Source organism: Helianthus annuus, chromosome 13 (assembly GCF_002127325.2).
Source record: "Helianthus annuus cultivar XRQ/B chromosome 13, HanXRQr2.0-SUNRISE, whole genome shotgun sequence".
Classification (NCBI taxonomy): domain Eukaryota; kingdom Viridiplantae; phylum Streptophyta; class Magnoliopsida; order Asterales; family Asteraceae; genus Helianthus; species Helianthus annuus.
This window is the reverse complement of record NC_035445.2, coordinates 145547838-145566194: the sequence shown is the minus strand read 5'-3', so window position 1 is coordinate 145566194 and position 18357 is coordinate 145547838. Positions and strand designations below refer to the sequence as shown.

Below are 18357 nucleotides of genomic sequence, written 5' to 3'. Positions count from 1 at the left end.
TGGGTCATTCAGGTGTCACGCCACTACTCAACAATTAACTAGAACCTTTCATTGGCCACAAGTTCGCAAAGATGTGCAGCAATTCATCAAAAATTGCACCGCTTGTCAACAAGTGAAGTACCCGACACACAAACCATATGGCTTGATGCGGCCCTTACTGATTCCTTCAAAAGTATGGTCTGATATTTCTATAGATTTTGTTACCGTTTTGTTGCCGTCAAATGGGAAAAGGACAATTTGGGTTGTTGTCCATCGATTTTAGAAATTCTCTCATTTTATCGGTCTTCCATCGCGTGTTGGCTTTGTTCAATCGGCTACACTTTTCCTACAAACCATTTTCATGTTGCATGGCATGCCAAAAACCATCATCATAGACCGTGATCCGGTGTTTTTAAACAACTTGGCACCAAGCTTCATTACTCCACCGCGTACACCCGCAATCCGACAATCAAACCAAAGTGATAAATCGGTGTCTCGAAACCTACCTACGAGCATTTACAAGTGATGCTCCAAAGACATGGTTTAAGTACCTTCATCTGGCTGAATATTCGTATAACACATATTATCACAGTTCTATTCAAATGCCCCCGTTTCAGGCACTTTATCATTGTTCGGTTCTCGAACACAATCGCTATACACCGGGAGCTTCTCCGGATAATTCAGTTGACGAGCTACTAAAAACACGCCAACACCTCAAAGCAATGTTGAAGTTAAATTTGCAACGTGTACCACAACGGATGATTGATCAAGCTAACAAGAAATGGTTGGATAATGAGTTTCAAGTTGGTTCTATGGTTTATTTGTGGCAGCAAAATTGTCACCAACAGTCGGTCCAAACTCACTCTTCCAAAAAGCTCACAAAGTGTTACTATGGACCCTTTGAAGTATTGAAGCGCATCGGCAAAGTGGCCTACCAATAGCACATACAAAGGCCCCAAAACTCGTTAAGAAGCCCAGACATTTGGAAGATTAATTAGTTGAAATTTTCCTATTTGCATGCATGAATAATTGGTCATCAACATCATCTCCTTGGCGATTCTACAAACTCACGTCGACCTCCATTTCATCCATATTTATTTTTAATTTCACATGTTTCCCTTTAATGCTCTTACCGGTTATCTGGTTATCTGATCGACAAACCACAATCCACCTGGGTCAAAAAAAAGGTATAATTTATTGTATATCAAAACCTAGGGTAAGGATAATGTAAAAAGGGCCTAAAGTGTGAGAAGTGTATTATAACACTCAGGGGCGTACCCACCCTAAGCCAAGGGTGGGCGGGCGCACCCCATGAAAAGATATATTTTAGTGTTATTTTTCGCCGGAAATTCCGACCGCACCTTTTGGAATTTTTCACCCGCACCTCTTGAAAATTTTCAACCGCCCCACTTAGAAAAAGAAAATTATTAACCACTTATTCACTTAACTATTTAATCCAATCAAAGCCCAATCTGCAATCAATTTTTATTAACACAAGCCCAAACCCAACCTAAAAAAACTTGAACTAAATAAAATAACCCAAACCCATCCACCCATTCCATTTTCAAATCCCACCCCCAAAAAAACTCCCAGCGACTTGACACCACTGCTCACGACCTGGTGGCTTTATTTACCGGGAAAACCAAAATTCCGGTTGGACTGACTCATATTACGTTAGAATTCCAATATAGAACTAGTATGGTTTATTTATTTATTTATTTTGTTTTATGTGATGATTAGGAGAAAATATAGATGTGTAAGGGTTTAATCTTTTTATATTTATTTGATTTTTCTGTTGTTCTAGACTTGTAGTTAAATGATTTTGTTGTTTTATTTATAGCTTTGTTTGTTTAAATGATTAGTTACAAGTAATCAACATTTAATATTAGGGCTTGAATGTTTAAAAATATAATTGAAAGTTATGGGCTATGGTTGAACATGATTGTTTATTTTGTTTAAGTGTTTAGTGTTGTTTTATGAACTTATGGAGCAAATTATATGTGTTAGGAACAATGAGTAAGAATGTAATGAACTTATGGCCTATTTAGTATCATTAGATGATATTTTGGATATATGTCAAAAAAAAAACCTGTAGGGCACATTTTTAAATACGTTTGTAATTTGTAATGACGTTTGACGTGTTTTTTATGATTTATCAATTTTAATTTGATGTTATTTTGTCTTACATGATCCGACCCGACCCGACCCGCTTTGAACCGATATTTTTATACAGTTAGGGTCCTAAAATCATTGAAAATATTCCGCACCCCAGGAAAAAATTCCTGGGTCCGCCACTGATAACACTATATATAATATTATATAACACCATATAAACACCGTATAACAATATGTAACACCATATAATACCATATAACACTATGTAACACTATACAAAATTATATAACAAATATAACACTATACATCTATCATAGACATGCTATCAGACAAACTATAGTGTTATATTTGTTATATAATGATATATAGTGTTACATAGTGTTATATGGTATTATATGGTGTTACATATTGTTATACGGTGTTTATATGGTGTTATATAGTATTATATATAGTGTTATAATACACTTCTCACACTTTGAACATTTATTACAGGATCCTCTACCTCAAAACCTATTTGATACTTTATATTGTTTTGGCGACAACTTTTGGTCCCTATAGTAACATTTTCTATCAACATATTCCAATTGCCTCTACATTTCGTGTTGCTGAAGTGAATACTTCTCAATTCACAGAGCAATTGACAAGGATAATTCAAATTGATAACAATCGAATCAAGTTCATTAACATTCAATTGCAAGAAATGACTTACAAGGAAAAATAAGAACCGATAGAATGGAGATGAGAGATTAGAGTAGAATCTGAGATGAGAGAAGAACACCAATTTGCTTAAACATTCTTTCGTAATCCCTGTAATCTAAAACTCCCTGTGTTATATCCAGCTTGTCTTGTTGGGTTTATTAAATGGGCCACAAGGTTGGGCCTACGAGAGTCTACACGGTTCATAACAGTTGCTTTCCAATTACCCTCCGTATCCCCAAGTAATGTGTTATTATTTAACTTCATATATAATTTTATCATCCAAGGAAGTTTAGAAATATAAAAACTAACAAAACGATGAATTAACAGACTATTATCAAGGACAAAAGGAAAATGATTACGAATATGGTCCGGGTATATCGGTTTATATGTTTGCGTAATAGGGCCCGATTATCGCTTATTATACACACGAAACTTTTTAAACTAATTCTATACTTAAATACTCATACCAATACCTCTCCCAAATGTTTCGAGCTTAGGGTTTACACAACAGTTACTGTACGTTTAACATCCCTAACTTTCATGTATATATATTGTAGATTCAACACCTTAAATATATCTAATAATCCTTAAACTGATAAGAGTAATACTGTATTATTTTATAAGCGAAGCTTTATAAGTGAAGAAAATAAATTCAGAAAACATTTATACCAATTTAAGGCTTGTGAAGAATCTGCTACATTTATATAGCCTGCCTAAAACTTTGTAATTCGATAAACGAATTCAAATGGGATTTGCTAAACACATTTATTTAAACCAGTTAAGAGTGTCATAAACATGTTATACACCACAGCCCATGTTAACACTTAAGATTGTGGTAACGTGTCCATCCGTTTATAACTACGATCCATTTAGGCCAAACCTAAACGCGCGTAACTTCATGTTGATCCATGTCATGTTATAGCAAAATAAACGGATCACTAAGAGCTAGCAGCAAAACATCTAGGTAGATCCTCTTGAAAGGTAGGTTTTGCATTAAGAATGGGGTTTCTGTCGAAGAAATTTACAGGTTTCAATTCAAAACTCGATGAAACCGTTGGCATTACTGGGAAGTCTTCTTGGCATGGTATATGATGAAAGCCCAATGTATACCATAACACTATGTCCTTGTTCTCAATCTCACGATCCCTGTACAATAAAAAGAACTCATAAGGGAGTTCACTAAACCACAAAAGAATCTTGAAAGGCACATCAATATGAGCAAAAATTTAGGTGATGAGCACTGGTGTGACATGACACCAATACTACTTATCTTATCTGATTACCATTATGTATATTTCTTGTTCCAATCTATACATTATTGTTAAAATTTTCATTTGCAACCTGGTAAGAACAGTAAATTATATGTTCCCAATTCAACTTACCTAGCAGACCACACAGCAAGTGTATCTTCTCCTTTGCTTTGAGATGTCAAAAGACCACCAGCCCATACTTCACTTTTATTATGTGGAGTCACCCAAATCTGTCACATTAACAAAACCCATTTTACTCCATTCATTTAATTAATATTCAGAAAATCATTATTTAATACCTGATTATTGGTAACAGCAGCCCGAATTTGTGGCGGATCGTCGTGATCTAGCAAGCTAGCAGCAGTTCCACCGGGTATGATCATGTAACCCGTCGGATTGCCCAACCTTGACCTCCGGGTTGGATTAAAGACGTGAAACTCAGATGGGTCATATAACTTGAGTTTGATCTTTGCATCGTTTTCGGTCTTTGCCACTTTTCTTTTTGCTTTTAAGTAACTTTTTCTTGGAGATTGACCCAATGACGTTTCTTCTTTGACCAAATTGACCTCGGCAAATGAATTGTTCGGGCCATCGATGTCCATATCAAGGTGATATGAGATGTGGTGGTCATGAACAACACCGATCACGTTTTCAGATACTAGTGTCCCAGTCATGTCTTCGATGTTGGAGATATTGTATATGTTTTCATATGGAGTTCCTTTCACCAAGAGCATTCCCGAAAGTCCCACCTGTCATTATAGTTAAGAATCCGTCAAATATAATTCCTTTTTCACTTAGAAAAAAGGTGTTTAAGGATATGCAGTAAATTATAATTAAAAACATGATCACTTGAAATACAATTAAAAAAGGAATTCAATAACATAAATGATACACCAATGTTAAAATGATTGTTAATACTTCTCAGTTAATAGTGTTAACAAATAACTAGAAATAATTAAACACGATATAATAAAAAATTTCAAACTTAAGGTTAGGGATATATATAGTATTTAGTGAAGTTATACCTAAGAAGATTTTTATGGGGAGTGAATGGGGTAGATAATAAAATTAGTTGGGTGGCATGGGATAAGATTTTCGCTCTACAGGGACGTGTGAACTCAAAATTCGAAGTCTAAAGGCTGCTAATCCTACACTCCAATCTATATGGATATGGAAATTTAAGTCGGAGGACATGAGTCTTTGGTCTAAAATCATTTTCTCAATTCACTATAACCCTGATCTTGCGTTGAAATTCCTGTACAGCTAGCATCCCTCGTATTGAGAATAAACGGTCTTGACCACATTTACCTTGGCGAATCAAAATCCTTGACTTGACGATCATGACCACATGTACTCCAGTCAATCAAAGACCTTGTCACCTTGATCATATTTCTTTTAGTCAACTGGATGATTCTTAGCTCCTAGATTAGCTCCTTGTTTGATTCTTTGATTTTGTATTTAAGTGGTTATATTGTTCAAAATAACAAAAGAAATACAAAAACAACTTCAGCTACAAAACTTCTATGTATATTTATCTGGTATTAGATCTTGCCATCTTGGTTCTAGTTGTTATTCACAAATTAATTCATCCTCGTCATCTTGTCCTCCATCGCCACCATGCACTCCTACCATGGCTGACTCACATGGAGTAAACACTCGGTTGGCTCATCGACAGTGTAGTCTCCCATCATGTAACTGTCTATCACTTCACACACCATATGACGGGACTGAAGAACTCGTAATCGGCGATAGTTCATCCTTATGAATCATTGATAATGTAGCGATACTAATACCAAGAAGATAAACATGGACCATTGTGACACCCTAGCAAATCCCATATCGGTCGTCGCTACGAAAGATTTTTAGTTCATAAGACATTTCATGCCTCTTAAATCATCAATGCATTCTAGGCTTAGTTGGCTATGGAGCATATGAAAACCTTCATAGTTAAGCGTGCTCAGGTAGGAGTAGTACTAGGATCGCTGGCGGTGAGAAGGGCCGGATGTTACAAATGGAATCAGAGCCACTCCTATGTCGTTCAGGATGGGATGGTGGGGCCAACCTCATCGAGGATGATGAGTCCCTAAGGGGGAGTGATTGTAATGATACTGATATCGAGAGCATTGACACCCTACGCAAATCTCACATCAGCCACGGCCAGGAGAGATTCTTGGTTCATAAGACATTCCATGTCTCTTTAATTATCAATGCATTTTAGGCTTAATTGGTTGTGCAACACATGAAAACTCCACACTTAAGCGTGCTTAGGTGGGAGTAGTACTAGGATGGGTGACATCATTGGAACTCTCCACTGTAGCAACCAAAAGCAAATATATTAGTTGCTGGATGGACAACCCATTGGGGCAAAGCGGACAATATTGGTCGTGAGAGAGGCCGGATGTTACAAATAACAACATTATTATCCTTCAAACTTCACAAAACATCTCTTGGTCTTAAAATTGTTTTATGTGTTCCATCTTTGTCTGGCAAGATAATTTTCATTGTTTGATTATGTCAAGACAACAACTTTCTGTTTGAATGATATTCCTTTGTCTTTGTTATTAAAGATCAGGATTCAAAAGCTCCACTCCTCCAGGGCACAAACACATGCGGAATGCATGAGCTCCGTTCCTCGCCCAACCCTTCGGTCTACACACTTACAAAGGGCCAATTCCAAAACCGATTCGTATGACCTAGCATCATTGAGTTGTTCATCCGAATAAAAAAATTAAGCTTTTATCAGCTTTTATGTCTTCTAATTCTAGTCAAATCATGGCTGGCTATGTAGTATGCCTCGGATCAAATCCTATCTCTTAAAGCTTAAAAAACAAAGCGCATTAGCCTAAAGCTCCACTAAAGCCGAATGTTAAGTTGTAGCCTCAACTACCACTGATGTTCTATGGCTTCGCTCGCTGTTGCTGGAATATGGTTTCAACTCATCCACTGTTCCCACGATATATTTTGACAACTTAAGTGCTACAACATACTTTGCTAATCCAATTTTTTACTCACAAGGAAATATTAATTGGATTTTCATTCTGTCAGAGAAAAGGTCCAAGATGGTTCCTTGCGAGTCACACATATTGTTGGTGATGATCAGCTAGTTGATGTTCTTACAAAGCTACACAGTTTACCTTGGTATCATCCGACATTAATCTTATCCTAGGAACGTCCATCTTGCGGAGAAATATTGAGAATAAATGGTCAGGGCCACATTTACTCCGGTCAATCAAACGTTAGAACACAACAAAAGGTATCTTATTTGCGATAGAACTGTGCTAATTAATAACCAAGTCACTTTGTCTAGAATTGGAATCGTGAACCAAAATACGTGATGAGTTTAGAGAATTACAATTCTACAAAATTATGGTGAACCAGATAGTTCTTTTAGATAGCAAAGATCGTTGGTCTTGGATTGGCATATCCGATGGATCCCCCTTATAGTTAATTCCCTTTCTATGGATGGTACAACTAGGGTGGCTCTTGCTAAATGAGGACCGAACTAGCCCATTAACTTAGGGGTATCCCAATTTTTTTTTTTATCGTGCAATCAGACAATATAAAAAAAACAACAATAAATAAATAAAGTAAAACAAATAGCTAACTAATTGGGCCACAATTTCAATCATATTATTAATAATTTGGGCAATTGGGCCACTGTTTCAATCAGGCTCCTTTATTCTACAAGTTTGGGTTGGTTATGGGTATACTTGTATTATTTTAGGGATATCCTTAGTATAAAACCGAAAAAAATACACTACGAATACGCACTTGAGCCGTAGCCCATGCTACGGCTGCTAAAGCATTGGGTCTGCCGCTGAAAGTGGTACAAAAAGAGTTAACCTTATCCTATTTTCATGTAGCTTTGCAAAACAAGGATGTGCATATGTTTGGTCATGGTGTAACCTTCCGATGGTTTCTTTCAACTCGATGTCAGATCTTGTGGAGTTACCAAACCAATGGAGCTTTTCTCCAATTCAAATTTAAATGAAAGCAAAAAAGGCAATTCTGATTATAACTCTTTGCACATCTGGAGAGTGAGAAATAACAAGATCTAAAATGATAAACGGATTTAGATAGCAAAGATAGACAACGAGATTTAGTCCATAAAAGTTATAAAGCTGCCATAAAATTTGTTATGGTATATTCAATTACAGTATTACTCATAAAACATAGCATCCTTAATAACATGATTTTGGAAGATTTTTTTTTTTTTTTACATTTTCTTCGCCTCATCTTTTTTATTATTATATGGGTTGTTTTTTATGGGTTGTTTTTTTGTGAATGTTTTTACATAAAAATATCAAAAAAATAAGTGGCAGGCCTTGTGTACTTTTAATATATAGAGAAAGAGTAAGTGGTGTAATGAGTGGTTAAAAATTAAAAAGGTAGTGATGATGTGATAATGGATTTAGGCGTCTTTAGGTTTTTTTAATTCTGTGAGTTTTGGTATTTTTGAAGAAAAATGTATTTTTATTATGTAGTAGCTTTCTATGCATGTTTTAGATGTTGTTAGAGGTTATTATCTTATGGTGTATTTAGGATAAAGTAATAATGCTGCCATAAAGGTATACATATTGGACCAGTCAAGCATAAAGTCACAAAGCTGCCATAAGAATGTGGGGATGGTGGGGCGGGGGTTTGAGGCATGGGTTACCACGTAGAGTTCGAGTCCTCTCTTTAGTGAGTGACGTGTTCGTGGAGTATGGCGGGGCGTGGCTTGGTCATGTGTATTAAAATAAAAAAAAAACTAAAATTAAAAAATACACACAACATTTAAAAAAAACCTAAAATTTAAAATGGCCTGCTATGCTCTAGCCAACAAGCCAATAAGAGTCGGCCACATAGGATCGCTAGCATGCCCCACGCCCGGCCTTAAACTCCCGCCCAAGGGGCCACGCCCGAACCCAAGCCCACCCGGGGTGGTGACTTGGGCGTTTTCACCCAACCCCCGCCCCATACCCCATAGTCTAAATTTTATGGTCCTATAAAACACATGTAGTTACGGAAAATTCAGTTAGAACACTCGGTGTGGGGTCGTCCAGGCCCGACGGCGCCCCCCCCCCCCCCCACACCATTCCGGGTGGCTCGTCGGTGTCTTGAACGTCGGGGTTGGGACAACGAGGACGGAAGGTGAAGGACAAAAATTGTTGCATCTTCTTCTCACACACACATATACATACAACATATACATATATATTTTAGGCTCATCCCCTATTTCCTTAGGTCCATCCTATTTATCTCATCCTCACACCCATCCTATGTAACGCTGACATGGAGGCCCATCCGCCATCAACCATACCGAGTAGCCTTACACATAAAGGTATAAAGCTGCGGTGAGCTCTAAATAAAACATCTTTGTATTAGGTGAGTTGAAAAGCTGATGTGAGCTCTATATTCAACTAGATTTCTTGAAGTCGCGCGTTGCGGCGAAACAAAGCAAATGATAATGTAAAACAAACGTTATTTGAAAACGAAGGGTGTTGTTTAGAAAGTCAAACTGTCAGAATCGGTTCGGTTCAGTTCATCATCATACCGTTTCAAGATACCAAATACATACTATATTTTGAATACAGCTTCCTTTTAATAAAATTTATACTGAAATGTTGAAAAGAAAATTAAACACAACTACGGGGCTGTTTGGCAACATCTGAAAGGTTAAGTGTTGAACCAGTAAGAGGTCTGGACCATTAAGAGCATGTATAATGCTTAACCATTCAAAGGCAAATGTCTGACCAATTCAGATTAGAGGTCTTAACCATTCAGACTCTGTATATCTTAACCATTCAGAGACAAATGTCTGAATTATTCAGACACCTGCTCGTAAAACAAACAGTCTGAACCATTAAGTGTTGAACCAGTAAGAGGTATGAACTATTAAGAGCCTCATTAAGAGGTAAACAAACAACCCCTACGTACTTAAGTTTTTAGAAAAAGTTAACGAACATAAATTATTAAAAGTATTAAATTAAATGATAAAGGAAACATGATTAAAAATTAAAAAGAAATAATTAAAATAAAAAATTAAATGATAAATATGATTTAAAAAAGAAAAAAGGAATTTTTAAAAACAAAAACCTCTTTAATCACTAAAAACGACAAAGAAAAGGAAAACAAAATAAAAGAAAAAGCCAAAACACATAAAAAAAAATAACATGAAAACAAAGAAAAAGTAAAAAAGAAAATACATAAAATGAGAAGAGAAGATGGGTTAAAAAATAGGAAAAATGTGATGTATACCTAGAAATGAACTTGTGACCTTATGCATGAAACTTCCATAAATTGGTCTATAAATTACAAACACTATTCATCAATACTCACTAATAATTATATATATTAATATTAATAGAAACTTGCCATGAATAGTATTTTAAAAATTTAAAAATTTATTATTATTATTATTATTATTATTATTATTATTATTATTATTATTATATTAATTAAGTGATGAACATTTAATAATTGTTATTAAAATCATAGGTGATGAACATTTATTTATTTATTAATATTAATAGAAACTTGCCATGAATAGTATTTTAAAAATTTATTATTATTATTATTATTATTATTATTATTATATTAATTAAGTGATGAACATTTAATAATTGTTATTAAAATCATAGGTAATGAACATTTAGTTTATTAAATTAAATTAAATCTTGATTTTTTTAATATTGATAAATAGTTGTATTTTTTATCAACTTAATTTTGTTCTTTTAAGTTTTTTTTTCAGAAAAGTTGAATAAGTAATTGTATTTAAACTTTTTTTCTTGACTTTCTAATATAAGTTTTTTTCTAATTTTTTGAAAAGTGTTTTGTATTAAAATAGAATATTTCTTTGGTATAGGTATTGTGATAAAGTGAACCAATTATGACCCAACAACATTGATACATATTGTAACGCCCGGCTCTTTTGTACTTTCCATTTATAGAAAGTTTTGTTCGTATTTCTATTTTTTGAAACTTTGTATTCTTGTAATCGTTCCCTTCTTTGTAAACATTGTCAAACCGAGACTTGGATCATTAATGAAGCTTGTATTTTGTTACATTTATGTTATACACATTCTATGTATGCTCGTATGTTCGACTTCATGAATCAATCGATGTTTAATCGTTATTCTTGGAAACTATGTGCGAAACTTGTAATTAAACTAAACTTATGCATTGAACGTATTTTGAACGAGAACGACACTTGATTTGATACTTATACGCTTGATGATACTTGATTTATACTCCTCATACCTAATCACATCTTAAACTATGCCTTTATGGCAAATATGGCCCTTAAAATACCTTAAAAGCATCAAATACACAACTCAGGGGCCAAATTGTAAAAAAAGAAACTTATATCCGGAACCACAAAGGGCTCGCGGCCCGCGTGGACTTAGCCTGATACCTCAGGCGGGCCGCCTGGACCTCATGTCTGCAGGAAGCTTGAACAGTCGTGACCAGCTTCGTTTTTGGGCGGGATTCTTTGGTTTAAACCGAGTTTTAGCACTAGTTAACCCCCCAAATCAACCCTAATCACTCTCCTATAAGTACCCAAGGTCCTCCAAGCACTTGGACACTTTCATCACTCTCAAATCTCTCTAAACACTCGCAAATTCAAGCAAGAATCTGTATTTTCGGACAGATTCATACTCTTGCACTAAACTTGGTATAACTTGCTCATTTCTTAACGAAATTACTTGATTCTTCTTCCTACTTGCTTGGTTAATCATGGAGTTTGATTCCTTGACTTCTCCTTGGAGAAATCAGACCTGGAATTGCTCTGAAATTGACCAAAAACTTTCTGTTTTGTTGCATACTTGTGTAAATTTCATCCAACTTGTGTTTAACACATCTCATACCAATGTCCTAATGCTTACAACCTCTCTTATGGTTGGTTAAGCTTAAAAACATGGTTGAGATACTTAAATCAGAGGTTAAAACCTCACAAACATTCTGTTTTAGTTAGGGTTTTACCCACAAGTAGTGTTCAAGTATAAAGCTTGATGAATGTGTGATGGTTGGACTAGCTTGGGCTATCCTTCATAGAAATCCACTCAATACTTGATGTTTTTCCATAGATTAGTTGTTGTTATTACATTATTACTTGTAAGTTCATGACCCTCCTTGTTGTTTATAACAACAAGTGTAGTGGTGAACAATAGAGGTGCCTAAATGGAAGCTTGTTCTTCCTACCTCATGTATCAACTCTATGTCACAAAGAGGTGCCTAAATGGAGACATTAATCTCCTACCTCCTACTTGAATTATTGAACCTAATAATATGTAATACTTAACTTAAATATATATATACACTTATTCGAACCTTTAATATTAAACTTGTGTTTATATGTTAAAGTAGTAGAATATCATCTAAGACTTAACACTCCAAGTATGATTCTAATGGGCATACTACCCATGAAATACAATATAACCCTAGTGGTTACGTAGTGTCATATAAGAGTGTAAGTTAAAGATGATTATTTTGGTATCATACTTTATGTTATGTTAAACTCCAAGTTTATAATCTTCCGTTGAACGCCAAACTCACACACCTACGTTTCTTTATGTAGAAGGACTAGGTGTTCCAACTTAATCCATCCACCAAACTCGCTCGCGGGATTTCAAGTGGGAAAGCTTGCAACTACCGTGAGTATACTCGATCCCTTTTTCCCCTTTTCACTTTGGGATGCAACATGTATAATTATGCAAACATCTTTAAACTAAACTAAACATACTCAATCCTTGTACAAACATGAAACTAATGTGCTTTACTTATGATTCTTGTATGCTCTATTTGAACGATTTGGAACGTATATGCTCATTAACTTTGCTAGCCCACCTTAACAATTATAGCGCTATAGGATTTACGCACCGCCCGTTAAACTTGGGGTATTGTTAAGTTAAACATCTACCATCCCGCTATCAATTGGGATTAGGTTATTTTATGCGTTGGATTCTTGGGTTTGATCATAGTGTACGCCAAAATTGCATACTAGTAATTCACATATTATGAATCATGTTGGATTTGAGCCTTTTTATTCTATTATGCTATGTAAACAAACTTGTATACTCGCTCATGCTTTTGCATTGAAACTCTATTTTAATACATGTTGCAGGTTGATTATTGAAGTATGGATGAATGATGAAACAAGTTTAGGGTGGACTAGATACACACCTTTAATCTATCTATCTTTTGATGTTATGTTGAAATTTGAACAATGTTGTTATTTCCATTTTATATGTTGTATGACAATTTAGCAATTGCAATGAAATTTGAGTTTAATTAAATATTGTCACATAGTGTTATGAAGTCTCTAGCAATCTATACACACTTCGTCTCATCCCGATGTTTCCGCCATCGGTTGGGTGTGACACATATATATGTATTATCGGAATCTGTACCAGTGTTTGGCTTTATGATTTTCGATTTATGTAAAACATGCGACGATATCCTTTTGGTCATTCCACAACTTTATTTATTTATTTTTTTGTTTTTCTCTTTCGTTTGGTATAACGAGTGACTATACCATACCAACTCGAGCCGATACCAAATGAATTCGCACTATGAAATTATTTTATTATTGTATTAAGTGATGAACATTAATTGATATTATTTTATTAATATTGATAAACAATTGTATTTTTTTTATCAACTTCTGTTCTTTAAGTTTTTTCAAAAAAAAAAAATTGAATAAGTAGTCATATTTAAACTATTTTTTTCTCGACATTCTGGTATAAGTTTTTTATTTTTATATTTTGAAAACGGTGTGGTATTCAAATAGAATATTTCTTTCGCATAGATAGGTATTGTGATGAAGCGAACCAATTATGACCCAACAATATCGGTACATGTATGTGTATTATCGAAATCGGTACCAGTGATTGGTTTTATGGTTTTTGATTTATGTAAAAGATGCGACGATATCCTTATGATCATTCCACGACTTTATTTTTTTGGTTTTTCTTTTTAGTTCGGTATAACGAGTGACGGTACTGTACCAATTCGAGCCGATACAAAATTGAATTCCCGCCGCCGTGTAGCGCGGGGGATGTATATATATAATTATACATTTTGCTTTTGAAGGACCTAAATAAAACTATATTTTGTCAATAACTTGTTGAACTTGTTTAAACACATTTTTAATTGTGTTATTAATGCATCAATCTGTTTATGTCAACCTATATTTTGTGTTAATAACTTGTGGAAAACATTGTGAGCTCTAAATAAAACTACACATACCTTAATACGGATTACACCATCGGTTTGAAATTCCCAATCAAAAATATAATCATAGTTTCCAACGGAGGCTACCATTCGAGCTACTAGGGTCACCTTTGGCCTTGATTCTCTTATCTGTTTTTTTTCAATTCAATAAAGGTATCTAAAAAATAAATAATAATGATAATAACATTTAACACAATGATAACAAACAACAAATGCAAGACTTACATCGAATCCCATTACTGGAATTTCGGAATGTCTCCACCCGATATCTCCGGCGTAACGTTCAAATATGCAAATCATATTGGGCCGAATGAAGGGACGACCATCGGCACTTGCAAACACCCCGTCCATATAATAAGAGTATCTTGGACAATCATTCAGTTCCAAAAGGGCCATTGCGGTTGCACCGAGCCCATATTCACCTGCATCCATATACGTCTTGAAGTACCAGGCTTCATCCGGGTCCATATACGGTACAAATACTTCTGACGCAAACCCTTTGTACATCACACTCCTATACTCCCCATTCTCAGCACGAATCATGGCCTGGGATATTATCATCCCAGCCCGTATATCGGGCCTTATGTGAAAAACCCAATTGGCCCATTTCACTATATGCCCATTTTCTATAGTGAAACTGGGCCCTTTGGGTTGTTCCATAGACATAGGGTTAGTTTCCGGGTCCACATCCGGAAACTGGCTTCTAGTACTATACAGGTAATCAGTATTAGTTTCTTTTGGTATAGGAATGTCTCGTCCGGTGTCAGTTATTTTGACGACTTCTCGTTTGTCAACATCCACCGTCGCTGTTAGCCCTTCTATGGGCCTCATGTAATAGTTAGGAGTGTTTTGACCAGAAAAACACTGGACTTTAACGATCCTTTTTCCCTCCTCATCCGCGCCATACCAGCCTGGTGACGAGGAGCCACAAACAAGATCGTTAAAGTCAACCCCTCTAGCCAAGATAGACTTGTTAAACTCCAAGTCCGAATAAAGGACCTCTAAAGCGGTTGTCTGGTCCTCTGTTGTTAACATCGGGTAACCAGACCCGATGCTAACAACATGGCGTGTAACAACGCCGAGGTCCAAGTCAACCGTTAGAAGATGGGTTTGTCCATCTAAAACGGATTCAACCGATGCTCTTCTGGGCGGTAGTTGCTCGCCCGGTTTCCAACCGAGTACTTGACTTTTATCGGGCTCATCTAAAGAGAGAGTGTTAATGGATGGGAAGGAGGATAAAAACGGTTCAAATGCTGAGAGAATGGATCGGATCTTGTTGATTTCGGGTACGGTTAATGGGTCAAGTGGGTGAAGTGGTGTGTCTGTTAAGTGATGGCTGGAATTGTGGACAGGAGTGTTGATGACTGAGCTTGATCGGAGATTGGTGATCCGGTAAGCCGTAGAGGTTGAGCAGCCGAATATGAAAAATGCTATTGAGATTATTAAGAAGAATCGAATAAAATAAGGTGTCTCCATCTCTCTGTCTCGGTCGCTGTGGTAAGGTGTTCGTATCAAATGAATAGGCCTTAAAACACGACAAAAGTGACAGGTATTGTTATGTTTAAGAAAACTGATGAGGGTTATTATTGTTAATTTCAAACTATAATAATCTTATTTAATTATACATATACAATTTAAATGAGTAGAGCTACACAGCTACTCGAGATCGGATGAGACGAGCTTAAATAAACTTGAGTTCAAGCACGGGTCTAAAAACAAACTTGTTTAGTAAATAAGCATGGACAAAGCTTAAACGTGCCTATTATTTTTGTGATTTTTATTAATATATATTTATACAATAATAAATTGAAGATGCATTATTTTATATATAATTAAATTAAAATAACTAAATATTATATATATATATATATATATATAGAGAGAGAGAGAGAGAGAGAGAAAAGGTCGTATGTCGTAAAATTTGAAGTGTACGCAATGACAAATTTGCAAGTTATAACAAAGGTCACATATTGTAGAAATTTGAAGATCGCATGTTCAAAAGAAAAAGGAATAATGGATTTTAATAATCCAAAATATTAGTCGTTGGCCCGCAACGGTCCCAACTTAAAAAATAACTAGCGGTGGTCCCAGCTTTTCACATATTGTAAACTAATGAACCTTTACTAATACAACCTTAATTTCTTTTTGTCCCCTTATCCTTTTCGGTTTAGTAAAAGTCCATTGGTTTACAATATATGAAAAGGTGGGACCACCACTGGTTATTTTTTAAGTTAGGACCATTGCCGGCCAACTGCTAACAATTAGGATTATTAAAATCCATTATTCCAAAGAAAAAAAAAACAAATCACATGTTTATAAATAAAAACAATTTCGCATGTTAGTAAAAAAAATCGCATGTTGGTTCAAAAAACCAAACTCGCATGTTATAAAGTTTTTTTCACACGTTGATACTGAATCTCGTACGCTTCGTACGTTAAGACATTTTATATAATAACCGGTCTATATATATATAGTGGAGGGTTCAAATGAGACGAAATTTTTGGTAAGAATAAAAAAGAACAAACTTCAACCAATAATAATGCTTCATTTTACTTCATTTAATTTTTGTATTTAATATGGGTGTAAGGGTATATTGGTAAAATTAGATGGATCATTAATTATTAGTCTTCCTTTTTAATAGCTAACTAAATTAAATTTGTTACTTATTTTTTAAAAGAATAATTTTTTTCAAAGAAGAAAAAAATTAATTTAAAGTGTAGGATAAATTATGAGGTGTGTAGAATGAAATTTCGAGTTATGTAGGATAAATTTCAGTATGTGTAGGATAAAGTTCAAACACGAGTAGGGTAAATTTTGATGTGTCTAGACAAAAAATTTAGTGTGGAGGATGATACTCTTTATGACTAATTGATTAGTCAAAAATATAATAAATGAGATGAGAGAAAAAACATTTAATGTTTTACAATTGTATCCTTTGTTCTTTTTCTTCTCAATTTAATTTTAATTATATATATATATATAGAGTAGGGTTCCTGCGGAAAGTGTGTTTTTCCTAGAAAGTCTAGGAAGCAATAAGAACGCGACATTTGGCATTGAAGGATTTTAACTAAAAGGGCAATTGTGTAATTTGAATATTATTTTAATTATGGATTATTTTATTAGGATAACTAACTATGGAAACTAAATATTCCATTTAAATCAAATTGGCAGTTTCAATTTAAATGATACAAGACGCTGTGTTTCTTGACAATGTGTTTTAACAGCAAGCAGATTTCTTGACGCTGTGTTTTAACTGCAAGCAGATTTCTTGACGCTGTGTTTTAACAGCAAGCAGATTTCTTGACATTGTGTTTTAACAGCAAGTAGATTTCCTTGACAATGTGTTTTAACAGCAAGCAGATTTCTTGACGCTGTGTTTTAACAGCAAGCAGATTGCTGGAGGATTCTTGACACTGTGTTTTAACAGCAAGCAGATTGCTGGAGGATTCTTGACACTGTGTTTTAACAGCAAGCAGATTTCTTGACATTGTGTTTTAACAGTAAGCAGATTTCCTTGACACTGTGTTTTAACAGCAAGCAGATTTCTTCACGCTGTGTTTTAACAGCAAGCAGATTGCTGGAGGTTTCTTGACACTGTGTTTTAACAGCAAGCAGATTGCTGGAGGATTCTTGACACTGTGTTTTAACAGCAAGCAGATTGCTGGAGGATTCTTGACACTGTGTTTTAACAGCAAGCATATTTCTTGACATTGTGTTTTAACAGCAAGCAAATTGCTGGACACACTGTCATTGTCTTCGTCTTCAACACAACCCAGTGTCTTCGTCTTCAACACACTGTCATCAATCAACATTAAAATGGTAAAACACATAAACCTAGAGCCCATCTAACATGTCAAACATTGAGGTCCATTAACTAAAAATAAGAACCCGATTCAATGATAGAAAAAAAATTGAAACAAGTATGAAAAACAACCGATATATGACTAATCGGAGAAGAATATTTGCAGGAAAAATGGTTGGTTCTTCTTTGGTTGCGTTAAGGGAGAGAGAGAGAGAGAGAGAAAGAGGGAAATCCCATGATTTTAGGGATTGGTTATTAATATGGCAGTTTCTTGACTAATTTAAAACACTTCCAATT

The 18357-nt window shown here is 35.0% G+C and overlaps 1 protein-coding gene across 1 annotated transcript; it reads right to left on the bottom strand.

Annotated features, from left to right (window-relative positions):
- Positions 1–3544: 3544 nt before the first annotated feature.
- On the bottom strand, positions 3545–15739 carry LOC110899648 (primary amine oxidase). The gene is made up of 5 exons (XM_022146539.2): positions 14484–15739; positions 14274–14387; positions 4343–4792; positions 4176–4273; positions 3545–3939 (listed from the first exon to the last, which is right to left on the bottom strand). Exons 1-5 carry the CDS (start codon positions 15732–15734, stop codon positions 3732–3734), a joined length of 2121 nt encoding a protein of 706 aa, XP_022002231.1. The 5' UTR covers positions 15735–15739; the 3' UTR covers positions 3545–3731.
- Positions 15740–18357: the final 2618 nt, after the last annotated feature.